General features: G+C 37.5%; 1 protein-coding gene across 3 annotated transcripts in view; it reads left to right on the forward strand.

Annotated features, from left to right (window-relative positions):
• The window catches only part of LOC6035966 (sodium/potassium/calcium exchanger 5), a 42,143-nt gene that overhangs the window by 13,853 nt on the left and 5,113 nt on the right, over positions 1-23,177 (forward strand). For 2 of the 3 annotated variants that reach the window (XM_038250130.1, XM_038250131.1), the window contains exons 2-6: positions 11,412-11,585; positions 11,687-11,874; positions 11,965-12,151; positions 12,422-12,502; positions 16,859-17,533. In XM_038250130.1, coding sequence (XP_038106058.1) covers positions 11,412-11,585; positions 11,687-11,874; positions 11,965-12,151; positions 12,422-12,502; positions 16,859-17,533 — 1,305 coding nt within the window. The remainder of the gene's footprint in view (positions 1-11,411; positions 11,586-11,686; positions 11,875-11,964; positions 12,152-12,421; positions 12,503-16,858; positions 17,534-23,177) is intronic. The other variant, XM_001846022.2, reaches the window with a different exon arrangement.

Consider the following 23,177-nt stretch of genomic DNA (forward strand, 5'->3'; position numbering starts at 1 on the left):
TCACGTGATGTGCGAAAAGATTTATCGTTTATCGTTCGTGATGATTTGTGAATCAGAATGTTCTGTTGGTGTTGTTTGAGGAGGGCAGATGCCCCCTAAAAGCTCCTAGTCGAATTGAGTTGAAATCTTGATCCCCGCTCGTGTGGATCAATCGGACCGCGCACTGGATTCACAATCCAGAGGTCGCCGGTTTGAATCCCGCGGCGGGCGCTCTGAAATTCTTTGTGTAAATATGGGTATTCGGCGCCGTCGCTCCGTGCCATACTTTCATACACTTAGGAGTCCAGGGCGGCGAAGTCCTTGTAGATAAAAAGGAAACACTAGTGGTTGGTACTAGTAATGGTAGCCGACAGCTATAAAGTCAACTTCGTTTTCTTGATGAAAATCTTTTTTCCCTGAGTTTATAATTTTGTAATTTTTTCACTAAAATGTAGATAACTCCCTTCAGATTATACCAATCAGAATGGGACCATCCATAAACCACGTGGGCACTTTTTATGGTAATCTCAACCCCCCTTTCCCATCGTGGACAATTTCCATGAAAAAAACTTTTTGTATGGAGAAATGGAGCGTTTTTTTATTGCGGTTCTATGGAAGCATCTGAATTGCTTATTAGTTTTATTTCGGCATTAACAGCAACCACTAACCATGGGCTGATTTATGTCTTTCATTAAGGTTTAATGAATGTTTTAAGAGAGTCTTGAAAACCTGATGGCAATGCCATGCCAAATGGTTTTATCACATGCTTCATTAAACCCAAGGGTATGTAGCTGTCAAATTCCATTAGGCATGCAAAAAGCTCACTAAAATCCATAAGCTCCTACAAAACATTTATCGCGGCCAAATAGCATTGCATAAATATGGTGCTAAACGCGTGGTCAAACTAATTGAATGTGATTGAGCAATGCAACTTGATTTTTTCCACACCCGTCGTTTTTATCCATCTAATATAGACCTTGTCAGCATTTATTTTGAAAAGTTTTACTATTCGATTCTGTTATTTTTGGTACAGAAAAGTAGGTTTTTTCGTCGTTCAACGATTACAGGAAAAGTAAGAAGTTTCACGACGGAATTGCAAAAACATTAATGCAATAATCAATGACTACTAGGTTGGAACAGTCGTTGAGTAGATTATACGCAATGAGTACGGATTTTGAAAAGTTATCAGATCAAGTTCTGTTGTGGTTCCCCTTGTAGGGCATACCCATAGGGACTCTCACGCCAAATTTCAGCTTATTTGGTTGAAAACTGGCTTGTCTCAAGCGAGTTCAAGTTTACATGGGATTTACTATGGGAAATTTTGAATTTTCGTTCATTCGCTCCTACAGGCCTGGGGAAAACATGTAGAAACTTCTAGGATGGCTAGAAATAAGCGGAATCGTCTGGAGAACATCTTTCCCTAATAATAAGAGACCAGGTCGATTCGTTCAACCCCCATCGAGCTCAACGGCAATAACGTCATGATTCGAAATCCGGACACTTAGTATCATATCATTTTCGTTATAGCTGACAACAAATCATGTAATAAGTTGGAAATGAAGAAATATCATCAGAATGTAATATAAACAGTCAGTTTCAACAGAAAGCATGAAAAATATGTAATTTCTAACTTTTTTTCACCAGGATTTGAAAATAAAAATGACCTGTTGTGCTTCGAATCCCGGACACTGATAAAAGCTGATTCGAAATCCGGACACTTTTGCTTCGAATTCCGGACACTCGTTTTTTCCCATGAATCGCACAAATTTGGACTAAAATGTTAGTGAATGGCATTCTTTAGGTCTCAAATAAGCTGTTAACATCAAAACAATCGATATTTTATGTATCAATTTGCTAGAATTTAAGAAAATCAAAACCATAAATTTCTACTTTGCCTTCCCAGTGCTTCGGACGTCTATGAAATATTTCACGTGAAATGTTTCGCATTTTTGGTAATCTTAGAATTTTATTTTATTTTATTGTTTTGACATTAACTACAGCGTTCAAACAAACTTTAAACGAAAGTTGATGTTAGAATTCATCAAATAACACAGTTTTGATATTCATAATGCGAACTTATATCCAAATAATTGATAAAACAAGTTGAAGTGTCCGGGTTTCGAAGCGTCCGGGAATTCGAATCATGACGTTACATCCGGGGTTTTCGGAACCAACGGTTTTCCCCAGAAAAGCATCAAATTTTCCTTAGCATGCTATGAATGTTTGATGAACACCGCGACGACAGCTACCACGTGGACTAGCATCGCCTATAAAAAATGACTTTTTATTACTTTTTGAACTGTACAATTATCATTTATGGTGATCCTGATACTATTTAGCTGTATTATAAACAATAACTGTTATGGTGCAAATTTTACAATCACGTCCTTAAAAAAATAAAAGTTAAAAAAATCTTCGATTCACATTTATTGAAAATCAAGTTCGTTTCGAAGGAAACTTGATGACACTAGAAAAAACAGCTTCTTAATTTTTTAACTTTCATTTTTCAAAGGGCTCAAATGGATGAAAATTAACATTTTTATGCATGTTTCTATTGTGAAATTGACTCAGAAACACGAATATGATAAAATTATCGCCAGAAAATGGGATCTAAGGGGTCCCCCGAGCAAAAATTTACAATCAAAAAATTCACTAAAAGTTAAAGTGTCTATTTAAAATGTTAAACTGCCTTACCTAAAGCGTTCTCAGTCTCAGATGGTAGTCCCAGATGTCCCCTACAAGCTGCAGGTCGAACCGAGTTGATATCTGGATGGAACACTTTTTTATTTGAGTATGAAAATTGTGCTATTTTTTCACTAAAATGCCAATAACTCCCTTTAGATTTAACCAATTGGGATGCTTCTCTCTGCATTTTGTTGCATTTTTTAAGCTCTTTCAGATGCATTTAGAATTTTGAAAATAAATTGAATTTTGCCTAAGATACAGCCTTTTTAAGATTTTTGACGTTTTTGAACCTTCAAACTTTGTGTCCCGATTTGCCCCACTTCCCGTTGACCTAGAGTGCTCATATTTTGGCTAGATGCTAGTTTTATGTGGACAAACAACCCCTGAAAATTTCAGGCAGATTGGTGAGGTCCAAACGACGTCTCATACAAAGGGGTATGCCCTGTTCGTGGACTCGCTCTTAAATGCATTTTCAGTAGAAATTTTTTTATATGAAATATGAAAACTTTTGATTCTTACATCTAATGCAGTGTAAAATGCAATATGAATCGATAAACAAAACTACAGTGAACTCTCTCACTGTCGATATTGAAGGGACCGTTGCGAGCGGGAGTTATCAAATAATAAAAAAAAAATCATAGCAATCTATTTGAAGGGACTGAACAATTTATTGACAGCTGGGTCATTATTGGTATCGTGAAGATCGACACCCAGAGAGTCCACGGTATTTATAACGACTTTCCGGCAAAGTTCAGACTTATTGACAATTTTACCTCTGAGCAATTCTCTACGAAACCGTTTTTTTTTTATTTTTTTTAATCCGGCTGAAAGTTGTATGATGCTTTCGGTATGCCCAAAGAAGCCATTTTGCATCATTAGTGTTTTCATATTATTTTCAATTCAAATTTGGCAGCTGTCCATACAAAAAATATGTATGAAAATTCAAAAATCTGTATCTTTTGAAGGAATTTTTTGATCGATTTGGTGTCTTCGGCAAAGTTGTAGGTTTTGGATAAGGACTACACTGAAAAATATGATACACGGTAAAAAAAGGTGATTTTTAATTAAACATTCAGTATTACGCCCTTTTGCATTGTTAGTCTTGATTTAAATAAATATTGTTTTCGAAAAGATCGGAAAATTTCACGAATGTTTCATATTTTAACAATGTAAATCGGACCGTTAGTTGCCGAGATATCGACTTTAGAAAATTATGGGTTGTTTAGGTGAGACTAAGGAAACATCAATTTTTCTGCTTTTAAACCTTTGCATGGCAATATCTCAGCAGCTAAGGGTCGTATCAACAAAGTTCAAAAAAGAAAAATATAGAGAATTTTCTCAGCCTTTCAAAAATATTTTTTTCAAAAGTGGGCAACATGTGCACTAATATAAAAAAAATGAAAACTGCTACTATTTTCAAAAAAGTTACCTAAAAATGGCTTTAACTTGCAAACGGTGAACTTTATCAAAATTTCACTCAAGTACTTTTTGATTGCAAATTTGATTTTACATAAAAAAATGAGGTTGACAAATTATTGCGACCAATATTTCGATTTTTTGAAAAAAATCAGTATTGGTTCAAAAAATAATAACTCGGTGATCAACCCGGAAATTTCTGAAAAGTTGACATTTTATGTCCCCTAAAACATATCAAAAACTAAAAAAAAAATAAAAATAGTGTTTTTTTTTTGCAAATCAAGCTATAGTGACAAAAAGTTTAACTTAAAATCACCATTTTTTTTTACCGTGTATCATATTTTTTCAGTGTAGTCCTTATTCATACCTACAACTTTGCCGAAGACACCAAATCGATAAAAAAATTCCTACAGAAGATACAGATTTTTGAATTTTCACACATCATTGTGTATGGACAGCTGCCAAATTTGTAAGGAAAATTATATGGACAAACAAATGATGCAAAATGGCTTCTTTGGGCATACCAAAGGCACCAATAAAGTTGCAGCCAGATTAAAAAATACAGAAAAAAATCAAATTACCGAAATCTGAGAGAATTGCTCCTCTGCTCTGCCTCTTTGGATAAACGTGACGAGTATACTGAAAAAATAACTTATGCTGAAAAAATCGGCTTTTTGCACCTTATTGCATGAATCACTATTTCAATAAATCTTTGAAATAGAGCCATAAGTGAGTGGAAATGAGCGGCTCCTAAAAAGAGTTGTTTTACCAATCTCTACCGAGAACCAAAACCAGATTAATGTCAAGCTATTGTTATTTCAAAATGATTTATTCAATATTCAAAATGTCTGTACTCTTCTACGCCAAATGTTCCTCGGCGTCCGAGTAGAACGACGTATCAACGCCGGAGGTGGACAACTCCCGCGAAAAGCTCTCATTGGTCGTCGACAGCACCGACACATCCGGTCCGGACGCCGTCCGCGACACTTGACGGCGCAGTCCGGTTGGCGTCACCGTGGTCGATGTCTCCGTCAGGCTGTACGCATTTCGTTCGTTTGGTTTGCCCATGCGCCGATTCATCGCGACATCCGCCACGGTCGTGTTCCGGCCGTAGGTCTTTCCGTACGCTTGCTCCCAGGCCTGGTCCTCTTCGTAGTACTTGGTTCCCTGCAGAAATAAATCATCCGTACCGTCCTCGTAGTAACTGCCTTGTCGCCGCCATGGACTGGCGGTCGGTGAACCGAGCGTTCCAAAGACGCGTTTGCCGCTTACCGGGGTGGACACTCGCAGCGGAAGACTGCGGGGCGTTCGTGGACTCATCGTACGCTGCGGTGTTGAAGGGCTTCTCGGTGACGCCGGAACGGTTCGGGGTCGTGGAGGTGTTGCGGCCGCCGCCGCTGAGATGTTCTCCAGCTCGTACTGGATCGGGATGATGAGGCTTTTGAGGAAGGGCTTGGAGATGTCTTCGCCGCTGATGAGCACTTTGAAGCCGTTGTAGGCCAGGTTTTGACACACGGTGATTAGCCTGACTAGGGCCTGGGTCGTCGGGGGACATTGGTGGTAGTTCATGGTAGAAAGTTGAAGGACACTTGAGGATTTCGGAACAGTGAAAACGGGTAATTTAGAGTGACCTGACAGGTTTTCTAATTTAAAATGAAATTTTGTTTCATTGATTTCAACCAGGGTGCTTTGATTGATTGACTTAGTATTTATTTGACCAGCTCTCTAAAGTTTTTTTTTTAATATTTATTTGAACTCAGATGGACATTAGCATAGAATATGAAAGGGATACACTCAATGTTTACATTTCTTTATAGGATCTAATCAAGAAAAAGCCCAGATGTGTGTTATTTTTTATAGTTGTGCGGAAATTTGGGATATTTTCTTTAAAAATGTAAACAAAACAATCTTCAAGTGTTTTAATTTATGCCTGATCTTAGAACGCGTAAAACACAACGTTGACTGAAGTTATTTTTGAAAAAAGCCCATGTGTTTATTAAGCGTTTCCATCATTTTTACAAATCGACCTTATGTTATACGTAATAGGGAATATACGGAATAGGGAAATAAAATGTTCTGGGAGAAATTTAAAACCCCCAAAGTCATTCAAATTTAAGGTTGAAAAACTTGTAGTTTTTCTTTGGTGTTGGCACTTTTCATGTACCGAACAAGCACAAACATAATAAAAGCTACCAGATTATTATGAACAACAGTTTTACAATACTTGTAATTGTTATAAGTCTCGTTTTTTGCCAAAATTATTTTAAATTGATTCCAACCTTGTTCTTGCATGATCTTGTTGCTCCATTGGAACCCTGATTTCACAGTTCGATTGGAACCCTGAGAGTGACATTTCGCCTCTCCGTATAGGCTCTCTAATACGTACGCTATAATTATAGTTTATCAAATGACATGAATCAGATTCGCAGTCTTATTCTCTCCACTTCGAGGTAAACGAACATTTCCTCGATGTCACTAATTACACGATCAAGTGTTAAAACAAACAAATAGGCATACTTAAGTGATGCTGAGTGACACAATTTGATTTTATCTGCGAGATAAACGGCCAAAATAGCTGGCAAATCCACATGATTAGCGCAAAAATACGAATTGTTGCGTCGTTTGCTGACGATTTATTGGAGGAGGAAAGAAGTGTCGGATGTTGTTATCGGTTTCCCCAAGTAAACGTTGTCGCGTGTATCTTTGTGAGGGCGCGATGCAGTGCGAGCTGTATTCAAGATTAATTTACACATGTTCACTGCGAGACGACTCACGCAAGGCCACTTTGCAGCATATGTGCAACATTGTTGCGGTTCATTCACGTGGGGGTTGGCTCATAGCGTATTGATGAACGTTTTTTTTTAAATAAAGATATGAAAAAACCAAATCAAATCAAATTATTCGCTCTATATCATTGAATTGGCGTTCTCGATTGCGAGATTCCTACTCGAAACTTGGTGTTCGAAGTAGTAGACGAAATACGTATCTGTCAAGATATTAAAATATATAGTGGAAGATAAGATTTCACTCGATAATGGCATTTGAGAAGGGCGTAAGTGTTTTAAATATTTTTGTATTGCGTAATTTAAATATTGATGTATCTCTAAGCCGTTGCATCATATCAAAAAGTGGTCAAAGACAAACTTGTAGGAAATTAGACGGGCTTTTTGAGAAAAAAAATACACAAAAAAAACATTTATGAGATTTTTTGATTTTTTAGTTTAAAAGTCAAATTTGAAAGTGGGTAATTCTCTACCAACTCACACGAAATCGGGAAAAGTTGCCCCGACCCCTCTTCGATTTGCGTGAAACTTTGTCCTAAGGGGTAACTTTTGTCCCTGATCATGAATCCGAGGTCCGTTTTTTGATATCTCGTGACAGAGGGGCGGTACGACCCCTTCCATTTTTGAACATGCGAAAAAAGAGGTGTTTGTCAATAATTTGCAGCTTGAAACGGTGATGAGATAGAAATTTGGTGTCAAAGGGACTTTTATGTAAAATTAGACGCCCGATTTGATGGCGTACTCGAAAAAATACAAAATTTCGAAAAAACGTATTTTTCATCCAAAAAAACACTAAAAAAGTTTTAAAAATTCTCCCATTCTCCGTTACTCGACTGTAAAATTTTTTGGAACATGTCATTTTATGGGAAATTTAATGTACTTTTCGAATCTACATTGACCCAGAAGGGTCATTTTTTCATTTAGAACAAAATTTTTCATTTTAAAATTTCGTGTTTTTTTCTAACTTTGCAGGGTTATTTTTTAGAGCGTAACAATGTTCTACAAAGTTGTAGAGCAGACAATAACAAAAAATTTGATATATAGACATAAGGGGTTTGCTTATAAACATCACAAGTTATCGCGATTTTACGAAAAAAAAGTTTTGAAAAAGTTGGTCGTCATCGAAACAAAAAGAAACGCAAAAAGTAACTTTTTCAAAACTTTTTTTCGTAAAATCGCGATAACTCGTGATGTTTATATACAAACCCCTTATGTCTATGTATTAAAATTTTTGTAATTGTCTGCTCTACAACTTTGTTGAACATTGTTACACTCTAAAAAATAACCCTGCAAAGTTAGAAAAAACACGAAATTTTAAAATGAAAAATTTTGTTCTAAATGAAAAAATGACCCTTCTGGGTCAATGTTGATTCGAGAAGTACATTAAATTTCCCATAGAATAACATGTTCCAAAATTTGTTACAGTCGAGTAACGGAAAATGGGAGAATTTTTAAAACTTTTTTAGTGTTTTTTTCGATGAAAAATACGTTTTTTCGAAATTCTGAGTACGCCATCAAATCGGGCGTCTAATTTTACATAAAAGTCCCTTTGACACCAAATTTCTATCTCATCACCGTTTCAGGCTGCAAATTATTGAAAAACACCTCTTTTTTCGCATGTTCAAAAATGGAAGGGGTCGTACCGCCCCTCCGTCACGAGATATCAAAAAACGGACCTCGAATTCATGATCAGAGACAAAAGCTACCCCTTAGGACAAAGTTTCACGCAAATCGAAGAGGGGTCGGGGCAACTGCTGTGTGAGTTGGCGGAGAATTACCCAAGTGAGACTTTCACGATTTTACTATGTTAATTTTTTTTATGTGGAAATAGCCTAAGATGATACAAATTACCCACTAAAAATTTAGGATGGAGCAAATCTCCTACAAAAATATAAAAATCAATTACTAAAAAAAATATTTTTAAAAGTGCTTTAAACGTCAACATTTCCCAAAACCGAACGTGGGAATCGATTCTCCAGACAATTTTACATGAATGTCTCCAGATTGCGATCCGTTGTTCTAAGTCCAATCCTTGTGAAGTTACAGCGTTTTAAAAATAAAAAAACGTTGAAATACAGAGGTTTTGGCCATTTTTTGGCTATTGGCTATATAAAAGACTTGATTTTTCAGTTTCGTCAATATTTTTACCGAAAAGCTCGTCTAATTTCCACTAAGTTTTTTTTCTTTCAGTGTATATTTTTCAGAAAGCTCGTAAGATTTCCTACAAGCTTGTCTTTAACCACTTTTTGATATGATGCAACGGCTTAGAGATACATCAATATTTAAATTACGCAATACAAAAATATTTAAAACACTTACGCCCTTCTCAAATGTCATTATCGAGCGAAACTGGCTCCATGTGCACATCTGACAGAAACTCCATTTATATTTTTCCATTTGTTCGAGGATGAGGTTTAATCAGGTTTATCAACTTTTTGTATTTCCCTGTCTCAAAAATGTTACACTCAAACCCCGATGGTTTGACACCAACTGTTGTCAATCGAACGGGGTCACATTTTAGTTTGACATCTCTTTTACACGGAGTTTACACACACTATAAAACGTGTGTTTTGATAGTGTGCGTGAGCGCCGTGTAAAAAGGGACAGTTCGCCACCGTGACCTCTGACAATAATTTTCGTTTTTCTTCAAATTGCAACAATATTTCATTGTTTTTAGCTTAGGGAACTTGAAGGACGTGTAGATGAACAATCTCAAGCATTTTTTAAATTGGTTTATCGTAAGTAGGCCGAATACCGATGCAAAAAGGGCTTTGTTTACTAATGCACAGTGGTCCAGATCGCAAAATTAAGTGGAAAACGGATTTTCCGAAAAATGGTGAAGTTTTTGAGCTTTGGTGTCTTCAGAAGAGTTGTTTTAAATGGAAAGGGTCAACTTTTGGTTTTGTTGAAAATTAAGGTGGTTCACTATTAGGGTGATTTTGAAAATCTAACTTTTCAGGAATATTTTTGGGATTTTTTGTCTTGTAGAAAGTTGTTGAACTTGACAATCCAAGCAACTTTGTCGAAGACACCAAAATTTTAACTTGTAATCTAAGCCTTCTACGACCAAATTAATAGAAAGCATCTAAGCAAACCTTCAAAAGTCAGTTTTTTGAATGTGGCAATTCAGGGTTAAGTTTTAGAGAAAAGTGATGTTCGGGGCACTTTTAGAGCTCTAAAAAATAAACAATTTTATTTTTTGACAGGTCAATTTGGACTTAAGGGTCAAAAGTTACAGCCATATTAATGTAAAAAAGATGCAAATTTAAAACTTAAATATCTCAACAAAGCGCAAGCCAAATTTTAAGCACTAGGTTGCATTTGAAAGAGGAGATCCAGCACTACTATTGCTGAAAAAATCCCAGGGGTGTTTTTCTTTAAACTCGAGATATCTTCATTTGAAAAGGGCTAATTTTCAAGGGTCCAATTTCAAAAATTGTCCAAATATATGTTTTTCCATGTTATTTTGCCCGCTGAATCTGAATCTGCCCTCATAATCGACCTAAAGTGTCGCAAAATCGATTTTCGGTCATATTTTTTGTTCAAATGATAATTTTACATGGAAACCGAAAATATGACCAAAAATCGATTTTGCGACACATTGGGTCAATTCTGAGGGCAGATTCTGATTCAACGGGCAAAATGACATGTTTATAACACTTTTTATTTTGATCATATTAAAAAAAAGATTTTGCATATCGACGCAGTCGGGCTATCTTATCGTACGTCGCTTTTTGATGTTCCGAGAAAAAACGCGTTTCAATGTTTGAAACGAGAGCACGTAATGTAAACAATAACAATCATGTTTTGTTTGATTTCGTTTGGTTTAACAGATATAATTGAAAATGATCACGGTAGTCGAGCTCGTACTTGTGTCAAACGCCTTCAGACCTGAAATCCTTTTGGTCAATTGTCGCACTTACATCAATGTTCAATGCTGTGTCAAGATAGCACGACAAGATTGAAACTTTATTTATATGGAAAGTGACAAAAAGTGAAATTATTTTGGGGATCAGTGATGGTCACAAGATGAGGCATTGTCAGCTTCACAAAATGGCGTTCTTAACTCAAAAAACTTAACCCAAAAAGCACGTGCGACGATGACGATCTTTCTTTTAGAATCGAACTTCTTCCGGTCTTCTTTTCCCACGTAGCAGAGCAAAGAACCGGCACCTTCAATTGTTGTTAATTCTTCTCAATTATAATTGATATAGCGCCATCTTGACCAAGTGACAACTAGCTGCTCTAATTAGTGATAATCAACGGACAACAACAGGCAAGGCGCGCACTTGGTCAAGTGACGTGGACCACGTTGGAGAAAGTCTCGCTACCTTATCCCTGCTTTGAAAGATCCGATCTGGGAGCCGCTTTGTTGTTCTAGAGTTAGTTCGCGTCCCGGTTGGAATTAGATTACCAACTCCTACACGACATCTGCTGGATTCGCCGTAATTGAGCTCATTTGCCTGCGACTGTGTGCCCCCGACATTAGTCATTCGGTACTCGACTTAACAATTTTGCTTTTTGTTTTTTTTTCTTGTATCGTTCCAGGGCTGAATTGTACACCACCTGCGATAGAGGACTTCCCGCCAGATCTGTTCACGGTGGAGCAGAGACAGAACGGGGCCGTAGTGTTACACGCAATCGCTAGTTTATATTTATTTGTAGCTTTGGCTGTAGTTTGTGATAAGTATTTTGTACCTGCCGTCGAAAAAATATGCCACGGTGAGTCATGCCAATTTTGTCGACTTGAATAACCATGCGTCCCCATGCCTTACAATACAATTTTGATTGATATCCTTATGAATTGAATTTTATTCTGCCAGCGCTGAACATGTCCAACGACGTCGCAGGAGCGACCTTCATGGCGGCGGCCACGTCAGCGCCCGAGCTGTTTGTGAACGTGATCGGAACGTTCATTACGGAGGGCGACATCGGCGTCGGCACCATCGTGGGCTCTGCCGTCTTCAACATCCTGGCGGTGGCCGCCTGCTGTGGAATCGGTGCCGGAATGGTAGGTGGCCAATATCCTCCGGCAATCGCAATTCGCTAGGAGGGGGTTTGTCCCCGTTGGTTGGTTGTTTTTAATCACGATTCCTTGCAGGTAGTTCCCCTCGATTGGTGGCCCCTGACGAGGGATTGCCTGGCGTACGGCATTACGGTGGCCATCCTCATCTGTATCATCCACGACGAACGGGTCGAGTGGTACGAGGCGTTGATTCTGGTGCTGCTCTACATCGTGTACATCGCCGTCATGTACTACGACAAGTCGTTCCAAAAGTGTGCCAGAGGTAGGGCCGAAACTAAACGTAGTACTCGTAGTCACTAACTAGTTGTTGTTGTTGATTTGTCGATCACATGCTGGGCCGGAAACGGCTTCATCAATGTAGGTTGCTGGCTGGTGATGGGGACCAATTGTTAATCAATACTCGAATTTTTTTTACTTTTATACATTTTCTCTTCTCGGTCGCACCTACAAACTCATACACAAACAACATAAAAAATACGCACCTCATTTTTCATCTGCGGTGTTTTGGGGGAACTCTCGCACCGCAATCCAGGTGGACTGAAGCACGCGAGAAATCGCAGATCACACGATGCGGCGTCCAGTAGTAGTAAATCGGTGTCCAGTAGAGAGCAAGGTAAACAGGGTAGAACATATTTTGGTGTTTGGTTTCAGCAGGTGGGTCAATGTTTAGTTTGGTAGCGCAGTGAAAATAACTTATATAATGTTATCATCAAACCACATAACTATTTCCTATATTTCCTATAATGGGTGGTACAGTAGCGTTACGGTAACTGGGCGTTGTTTAACTGGGCTGCTTTTTAACCTTCCCTTGGTATTAGAAAAATCACTCATAAGATATTGGGGTCCTTTTCGACCCCAAACTTTAAAAAATCGTCAAAAATGTTTGACCGAGTCCGGTTCTTTAGGTCACAAATGAAAGCTTAGGAAGTCCTCTTTCCGAAACTGACCCTGAAACCCGGATTTGGTCACTGTGGCCACCGGGAATCGGCTACAACCGAAAAAAATACATTTTTGAGACCACAACTTTGACGACCTGTTCTTTGACCAAAAATATTAATATCAGGGCCAGATGAGCTACCGGTTCCGGAAATCCGGAACATCCGGAAAGTTCATGTTTTGCTATTTTTCACGTATATGAAATCAATGGGGGCTCAATGGGAATCCAACCAGAGTTCCAGAGTAGTCAGAATGGGTCAGCGCACAATGGGATTACCGTAGATTGACATATCTTTCAATTTCATGAAGTTTTATGTGCAACATGATGGGTTTTAACTAAAAAAGCCAAGATGGCCGTTCATCGGGTACCCGGGAACCGGTTGGTTAATAGGATGTAACAAAAATGACTTTTTGGCGGACATTCAGGGGTTTGTTCCGGTTCGCATACTGAGCCCAAATCCCAAATATGAGCTTGATTGGACGTACCGTAAACTGGGGTGACTTTGATAGCCCGGGGTGACTTTGATAGGTTTTTCAAATGCCCGTCAAATTAATATCTAAACATTTTTGAGAATTTTTAGTATGTAAGCTTAATGCTTAATGGATAGCTTATTACCGAACATATATGCAAAAATGTGACTGTTAGATTGGATGTATCAAAATTAGTGGCCAAATCAAATTTCTATCAATGTCACCCCGGACTATCAAAGTCACCCCAATTTACGGTAACAGAAACTGACGCTTTGCATTTGAATTTTAAATGGGATTTAATCCATTCAAACAGATTTTTTTTTCAAATATGTCACTTTTTGCCACTGGAGCGTTTATTTTCAACATCATTGGCGTGTAGGCCAGATTCTTGTGAATCTTTTGGTATAAATAACATTGAAGTTTGGAGCACCCTGGAGCTCGGTACAGACCTTCAAAGTTTGACATTTTTTCGACAGATTGACCCCAGCAAAATCAAATGGCGTCTCGGGCGTCGCGAGGTGCGACGCATATCTTTTTTGCCGGGGACAATTTTTCTATAAAATGCCAAACTTTGAAGGTCATCACTGCCACTCGTGAATCCTGACCTCATACCCATCTACTAACCCCCTCAAAACTCATGTGATACTTTGTCGGAGATGCAGTCGATTGGGCGGTCTCTATCACTCAAGTATCGGACTAACATTCCCATCCACTTCCCCGTGACCCTACCACTGGTCGTGGCCGGCGCCGGTATTGATCAGCATGATAGGGGCCTTTGAGAAGTTGCGAAGCGAGGAAAGATAGCTCCCACTTATCTTCCACGGCTCGTGGATGTAACTTCTGGAGGTCCTGGTCAATAACGGAGTAGCAACTGCGGGTGGGCACCTATGCTTATGCTTATGCTTATGCTTAAAATGCCAAACTTTGGAGGTCTGTACCGAGCTCCAGGGTGCTCTAAACTTCAATGTTATATATACCAAAAGATGCGCAAGGATCTGGCCAGTGCCAGTGATGATGAAAATAAACGCTTTAGTGGCCAAAATGCCTCAAAAATTGACATTTTGAAAAAAATACGGGTTAAATCCCATTTAAAATTGAAGAGCGGAGCGCCAGCTCCTGTATCGTCCAATCAAGCTCATATTTGGGATTTGGGCTCAGTATGCCCACCGGAACCCCTGAATGCTCGCCAAAAAGTGATTTTTGTTACACTCTATAGAGTTATCTAAGCCCGATCTCAAGCACACTATAGTATAGCTATAGCTTACCATTTGTTTTTGCTGGCGGGTACAAATTAAAACCCTTCGTGTACAAACACGCAATACATGCGCACGTAGATAACTCTATTGGTTAGCCCAGTTAAAAAGCAGACAAACGCCAAAAACCAAAACAAACCGAAATGACCGAGGAATTGATGGATGCATATCATCATGTTCAATAAATAAAAAAAAAATAGTATATACAGAGTAGTATTTGATGACTGGCCTACTATGTGACTGGTGACTGGAAACTATGTTTTCATTCCAACTTTTGTGTAGCTATTGCAAAGCTTTTGCCTTCGATTTTTTTTAACAAGCTCAAAAAAACGGATTTCAATACGGATTTGATCGAATCGAGTTCTGTAAAATTCTTGAATCATCTAGACATTCTTAAAAATCTCTGGAAAAAAAGTATCGTCTCGATTGGTTGAGTTTTGGCCGAGATCTAGCGAGTCGAAGTTACCGCCTCAACTTTTTGGGGGCTTTGGTGCTGGGATGTTTTTTGAAATATTTGAATGAACTCAAACAAATTTGTTGATTTAATAAAGCCATTGCGTTGTAATTTGAAGTTTTTATCCTTCTAAATTTTTTTTTAGTTCTGGAAAAACATCTTGAATAAATTTGTAATTTCTGCGACCGGAAACATCGTTCCACCTTTTTTAAAAAGAATGCCTCCGTGGATTTTTTTAGATTTCCAAGAAAGTGTCCACGTGGTTTATGGATGGTCCCTGTATATACACGTTTTCGATAAAAGATTGTACATTTTGAATATTTATTGATTTTTTCTTTGGTCCGATCATTAATCGCAGCTTGATTAACAATAAAAAATGTTATGTATGTAAAATATGCTGCTAGCAAAATTCTGCCTGAAAGTGTGCAAATTAAACCAATTAATTTCAAATTGACAATTTGCAACGTTTTTTTCCTAACATTCTGTTTATTGGGTCCTTTTCGGTACTGGGACCTGGTTAGGATCGAGTCGGCTTTTGTAATTATATTTTACTTGAAGCTAAGAGTAATTACAGAGGATCTTGTGTGTAAATGTTAGTGGGAGGGGAGCCGATTACCCGCGGGCTACTCGGGGTTAGTAGGGAAGAAAACATTTGCAAGGTTACTTTGAATGTTTTATTGAAAAATGTAATCAAATGTTTGTTTAACTAAGTTCAACTCAACTTTTAATAAAATGTATACAAAATTGAGGTTAAGTAAGTTAAAAGATCCAACTTTGATCAAAATTCTTTAGAATTGATTTTTCCAAAAAAAACTATCATAGCTTTTTGCTACCTAAATCAAAATTTCTGCATGAATTAAGGTGAAGCCGTTGATCATTTTCGAAGAAAATTGATCATCACTATAAAATATTCTGTATTAAATTACATTTAACGAATTTCAGCACCAAATGGAATCAGCATGTGCCGGTTGTTGCCTTCTTGAAGCCACTGACAAAATGTTTGTTCTAAATCAAATGTGCTTCAAAATTTATATAATTTTGTGGCACAGTCATTGACGTCCTAGTTGGCAATCATTGATTAATGACGGTTTCCATAACTTTACAAGGAATGGGATAATCGTTACCAAAAGGAATCAGCATGTGTAGGGCACTATTCTAAAGATCTTGTTGAAGGAATTTTGTCAAAATATTGAAAGCGACGCAAAATTTATATCTTTGAACGAAAAATCATGACAATGATGGAAGTCTTCACGTTAAACCTTTTTCAAGTTTGCTATAAAAGTTTTTCTATTGAAAATGCCTATAAATCAGAAAAAATGTTTTATTTCTGTTCCAAAAATACCTAAAACTTGTAATAAAAGAACTAATTTAAACTGTTTTTTTGTGTGTTAAATTGTCCTAAGAATCCGATTGTGCAGTTCGTTTTCCGATTCGAACTAATTTTCATTAGTTACTTCTTGTAGAAAATTTAATTTATAATTCAAAACTGTAACAACATTTTAGATTTGAAATGATTTTAATATAAATGGTTATATAAAGATGGTGTTTATATCATACTTGAAACCAATTCCCTGAAAGGATACCAATATCCTAACCTTGAACCAACAACGTGTTACTCACAATGCGACAAGGCGACAATTTGTTTGAATCAACCCGCAATGTACGTCATGTCCCTGATAACTTTAATGAAAACTCATTACTCGGACCCCATCCCCCCTCAAACTCCTAATTTCCCTTCCGATACCAAGTTCTTCTGTTTTCGCTGCGCTAATCAATTTGCATTGACCTTAATCTAAATTGTCTTTCCGAGGCTTGACTCACATGGCGACTTTTCTTTTTCTCTAAACTCTGTCAGAAGCGGCCGAGGCCCACCTCCCGTTACGTATCAGCCACTTCCAGCAGAACGGCAACTTGAAGAACGTTACCCACATCGACGCGAGCAACAATGAATTGACGTCATCGGATCTGGAGATGCAAATTAAGGCGATCAGTGCGAGCGGAGGAGGTGCTGGTGGTGGGGGCGGAGTGGCACTGGCAGCGGCGACCGCCGTCGCACTCAAAGATCAACAGCAGCACCCGGTCAAGCGTCACAGCGCCGGTAGCGTCAACGGGACGACGCTGGATGACGATCAACCTCCGCCGCCACCCAGCCCCACGACTCCTCCGCAGTCCACGGACAGCAGTGCCGAATCGGTGCAAGTAAAACAGTCCTTAAACGGTGCCGATCGGGGTCCAAAGGACGTCGAGAATGGAACCGGAGCGCCGGACGGAAGTGACGAACACGTCCCGGAAGAGGACGCCGAATCCGTCAAAGATGAAGAGTTCCAGCTGTTCAAGTATCCGTCGGGGCAGAGTGCGTTCCGGCAGTTTTCGTGGTTCATCACGTGGCCGATATATTTGCTGTTTTCGTTTACGATTCCAAACTGCGAGAAGCCCCGGTTCAAGAACTGGTTCCCGCTGACGTTCATCATGTGCATCGTGTGGATCGGATCGCTGTCGTACGTGGTCGCGTGGATGATTACAATCATTGGTAAGTGAAACTGCCTGCGTAATTTTGAGTTTTGTCTCAGATTTAATAATAAAGGAGGCCGATTAAGTTGATGATCATGCCATGGAGCTTTTTAAATTTTATTTTGGTTGAAATATTGACAGTAGTATTGATATTTTGTAGGCAAAATAACAATGTTATCAATTTATTTATACAGCAGATCCATATGAAACTTAAAGAAAAATATAAAAGTGCTTCGATTTGGCTCAAAATTGGAGTGGGGGTTCTTTGGCCGAAATAATGAGACCCATATTTTTTGTTTGGTCATTACGGTGACCTACGACGTGTTAGGGTGGTTAGAAAAATATTCATTTTCGTCGATACTCACAAAAATCACTTTTTTCAAAAAGTAATAACTTCTCGCCATTTCAACTGATTTTAGCTATCTTGGGCGCAAATGAAAGATGATAAATTTGACTTTCAAGAAAAAATAGTTAGGAATTTCAAAAATCTAGATTAACAGTTGAAAAAGTCTTATGAAAACTTGACATGCCGTTTTGACGGTGTCTGGACCAAAAAAAAAAAAACGGGTCTCATTATTTCGGCCAAAGAACCCCCACTCCAATTTTGAGTCAAATCGAAGCCCATTTATTTTTTCTTTTCTTTAATTTTTATATGGAACTACTGTATATGTAAACCTAGGCTTTTTTTAATTCAGGGGTTCTATATCCAGAAGCATCGCACCTCCTCCACCTTAATTTTTTTAAATTGCACCTTAGGCAGCACCTAATGTAGCACTGACTGACAGACGATTGAAGGAAAAAAGATGCTGAAAGATCATCTGAAACAGGACCTTAGTAGTATAGATTTCAACGATGGCCTTTTCATGATGTCAACCAGCTGTTGGTCCTGCCTTTCTTGCTTGCTCTTGCTGGTGGAGCAACTCGGTCAAGGGCATTTGGATATTGAGCAATTCTCTACGAAATCGGTCTTTTTTCTTAAATTTTATTTTTTGTAATTTTTAATCCGACTGTTTTTTTTGGTGCCTTCGGTATGCCCAATAGGGTGGGTACGGATTTTGAAAAGTTCTCAGATCAAGTTCTGGTGTGGTTCCCCTTGTAGGGCATACTCATAGGGACTCTCACGCCAAATTTCAGCTCATTTGGTTGAAAACTGGCTTGTCTCAAGCGGGTTCAAGTTTACATGTAAATTACTATGGGAAATTTTGAATTTTCGTTCATTCGCTCCTACAGGCCTGGGGAAAACATGTAAAAACTTCTAGGATGGCCAGAAATGAGCGGAATCGACTGGAGAACAACTTTCCCTAAGAGACCAGGTCGATTCGTCCAACCCCCATCGAGCTCAACGGCAATACATCCGAGGTTTTCGGAACCAACCGTTTTCCCCAGAAAAGCATCAAATTTTCCTTAGCATGCTATGAATGCTTGATGAACACCGCGACGCTACATGTCAAACAGCTACCACGTGGACTAGCATCGCCTATAAAAAAATACTTTTTATTACTTTTTGAACTATAGAATTATCATTTATGGTGATCCTGATACTATTTAGCTGTATTCTAAACCTCCAAATAAGAAAAAAAAATGTTATGCTGAAAATTTTACAATCACGTGTCCATGTAAACTTGAACCCGCTTGAGACAAGCCAGTTTTCAACCAAATGAGCTGAAATTTGGCGTGAGAGTCCCTATGGGTATGCCCTACAAGGGAAACCACACCAGAACTTGATCTGAGAACTTTTCGAAATCCGTACCCACCCTAATGCCCAAAGAAGCCATTTTGCATCATTAGTTTGTCCATATAATTTTTCGCAATTCGCAATTCGCAATTTTCAGTGTAAGAACGGGCCTTGACCGATCTTATGCACTAGGTTCCCGACGAACACGCACTGCCCTTACACCTACATCTCACCCTTGCTCTGAGTCAGTACGAGCAGCACGCTAGAACACGCTTTGAGTGTTCGTGCCAGGCATGCACACCTTCTTTTCCGGTTACGCATTTTAACTCGGCCGGGGGTGGTACATTACGTAGGGTTTGATGTAAGTATAAGCGCCTTACCATCTATAGTGTGCCTATCAACTTTCATTAAAGCAAAAACTGTTATATTTTTAGTTTGAATTCAAAAACTTATTGTTATTTACTGTGTATTGTTTTCTCCTGAAATCTTCCCTATTGTTGAGTCGTGTTTATCTGTTGCTATTTCTTTTGTCGCGGTGTTTTGTTACAATTTTTGGTCCTAAGCATGTTAAAAAGTTTACCAAAAGTACAATAGTAATATTTGTGTTAATCCTTTAACCATTCCATAAATTGAGTAAGGGCTCAAACCTCACTTGTTTGAAAAAAAGGGTGAAGATTGAAAACAATAGACAGTAAAAGAGAATTTATTTTATAAAAATCAAGTATCAATAGTAAGAGAATGATGAGCGTATTTTGAAGAATAAAAATGAGAAGCTAGATGTATTAGATGTTAAATTAGACAATAGTGAATAAATAGAGATACAAAACAAGCTTAGATTATAGTAATGATAATTTATAGGACAGATAAAGAATTATTCAAATAAATAAATTCGCAATAAAATCAAAAAAGATTAGGCGAATGATAAATAGACTTGATATTACTAGTACATTAAAAAAAAAAAGTATATTTTAAGGAGAAAAAACAAAACAAAGTTTGTTACAGCAGTATCAATTGATAGAAAAGAGTGGAAAAGCTTTGAGAGATAAGAGAATCAAAAGTTAGTGAAATTAAAATCAAATGATGGATATTAAATAGAAGAATCAGTGAAGAATTGGGAATCAGAAGAGCAAAATAAAAATAGGAGATAGGTGGTAGCTGAGAATGAAGAGAAGAGAAACCCCGTTGTGCGATGTTTCAGGTACATCCACAGCAGTTGACTCAACATACTGCGAATCAAAACAATACCGTCTACAATCACAAATTACTTCCCTTTCCCACATTGTTGCGCCCTTTCTTTTAGCCGTCTCGACTCTGACCCGCGGTGGTCAAAGGTTTACGATCCGTTTCCACAGGCCACCAGCTAGGTCATCATGAAAACCAAGCCAACGTGGAGGTAAGAAAATAGGACACTCGCAAGGAACCAGAGCTATACTGTTCTGATCAAGATAATTCGGATGATCTAACAGAACTACGGATGTAGTTAGTTACGCTCCTTCCAGGATGTTCCTTACGTGGACGTAAACCGAAGAGCACGCAACAAGGTCAGTGCCATTGCATGCTCTTAGGTATCAATCCTTGGCCTGCAAGTTTGTCCATATAATTTTCCATACAAATTTGGCAGCTGTTCATACAAAAATGATATGTGAAAATTCAAAAATCTGTATCTTTTGAAGGATTTTTTTGATCGATTTGGTGTCTTGGGCAAAGTTGTAGGTATGGATATGGACTACACTGAAAAAAATGATACACGGTAAAAAAAATTTGGTGATTTTTAATTTAACTTTTTGTCACTAAAACTTGATTTGCAAAAAAACACTATTTTTATTTTTTTATTTTTTTATTTGTTTAAGAGGACATCAAATGCCAACTTTTCAGAAATTTCCAGAATGGGCAAAAAATCTTTGACCGAGTTATGACTTTTTGAATCAATACAGATTTTTTCAAAAAATCGAAATATTGGTCGCAAAAATTTTTCAACTGCATTTTTCGATGTAAAATCGAATTTGCAATCAAAAAGTACTGTAGTAAATTTTTGATAAAGTGGACCGTTTCCAAGTTATAACCATTTTTAGGTAACTTTTTTGAAAATAGTCGCAGTTTTTCATTTTTTTAAATTAGTGCACATGTTTGCCCAGTTTTGAAAAAAATATTTTTGAAAAGCTGAGAAAATTCTCTATATTTTGCTTCTTCGGACTTTGTTGATACGACCCTTAGTTGCTGAGATATTGCAATGCAAAGGTTTAAAAACAGGAAAATTGATGTTTTCTAAGTCACCCAAACAACCCACCATTTTCTATCGTCAATATCTCAGCAACTAATGGTCCGATTTTCAATGATTATATATGAAACTTTTGTGAAATTTTCCGATCTTTTCGAAAAAAATATTTTCAAAATTTTCATATCAAGACTAACATTTTAAAAGGGCGTAATATTGAATGTTTGGCCTTTTTGAGATGTTAGTCTTGATTTGAAAATTTTGAAAATATTTTTTTCGAAAAGATCGGCAAGTTTCACAAAAGTTTCATATATAAACATTGAAAATCGGACCATTAGTTGCTGAGATATTGACGATAGAAAATGGTGGGTTGTTTGGGTGAGACTTAGAAAACATCAATTTTCCTGTTTTTAAACCTTTGCATTGCAATATCTCAGCAACTAAAGGTCGTATCAACAAAGTCCGAAGAAGCAAAATAAAGAGAATTTTCTCAGCTTTTCAAAAATATTTTTTTCAAAACTGGGCAAACATGTGCACTAATTTAAAAAAATGAAAAATTGCGACTATTTTCAAAAAAGTCACTTAAATATAGCTATAACTTGAAAACGGTGCACTTTATCAAAATTTTACTAAAGTACTTTTTGATTGCAAATTTGATTTTACATCGAAATATGAAGTTGAAAAAATTTTGCAACCAATATTTCGATTTTTTTAAAAAATCAGTATTGATTAAAAAATTCATAACTCGGTCAATGATTTTTTGCACAACCTGGAAATTTCTGAAAAGTTGGCATTTTATGTCCTCTAAAACAAATCAAAAAATAAAAAAAAATAAAAATAGTGTTTTTTTTGCAAATCAAGTTTTAGTGATAAAAAGTTAAATAAAAAAATCACCAAATTTTTTTTACCGTGTATTATTTTTTTCCAGTGTAGTCCGTATCTATACCTACAACTTTGCCGAAGACACCAAATCGATCAAAAAATTCCTTCAAAAGATACAGATTTTTGAATTTTCATACATCATTTTTGTATGAACCGCTTCCAAATTTGTATGGAAAATTATATGAACGAACTAATGATGCAAAATGGCTTCTTTGGGCATACCGAAGGCACCAAAAAAGTTTCAGTCGGATTAAAAAATACAAAAAAAAAAATCGAATGACCGAAATCCTCATATACAAAAATATTTCTTGGAAACCCAACCATGTTCATAATTAGTTATTTTTTATCAATTCTATTTCTAGCAATTTTAAACATTTTATAAAGAAAACTTTTTCATTATTTTACTAGTAAACTTGACATGAAGACTACTAAGTGGGCCGGGTGCCATAGTAATTTCTGAACCAGCTCGCGGGCCGCAGTTTGGTGACCACTGCATTAAAATCTCATCCAGACACTTCCACCGCAATCACTGGCACTTGACATCAACTTGCCATCATTGAATATAGTGACTACATTTAACTAAGTAGTACTAAGTATTCCTAAAGTATATTTTTTCCTGATCCTGACTATTGGTTCAAAGGTCAGAAATCACTCATTCATCGCTGAGTAAATATTTGCCGACTGCAGCACGCAACCATACGCGAGTGAACACTTAGCGATACAAATAATTCGTGAATGTCTCTGCCTACCTTGTCCGTCGACCCGAGTCACAAACGAATATCATGCCTCTCTGTGCTCTCTTATGCTAACTGGATAGGAATCCCAGCAAGCTTAACACAAGAGAGCACAGAGGCATCGATATGTTCAGAAAGGAGAGAATCTATCAAAATA

This window comes from Culex quinquefasciatus, chromosome 2 (assembly GCF_015732765.1).
Source record: "Culex quinquefasciatus strain JHB chromosome 2, VPISU_Cqui_1.0_pri_paternal, whole genome shotgun sequence".
NCBI classification, from domain to species: domain Eukaryota; kingdom Metazoa; phylum Arthropoda; class Insecta; order Diptera; family Culicidae; genus Culex; species Culex quinquefasciatus.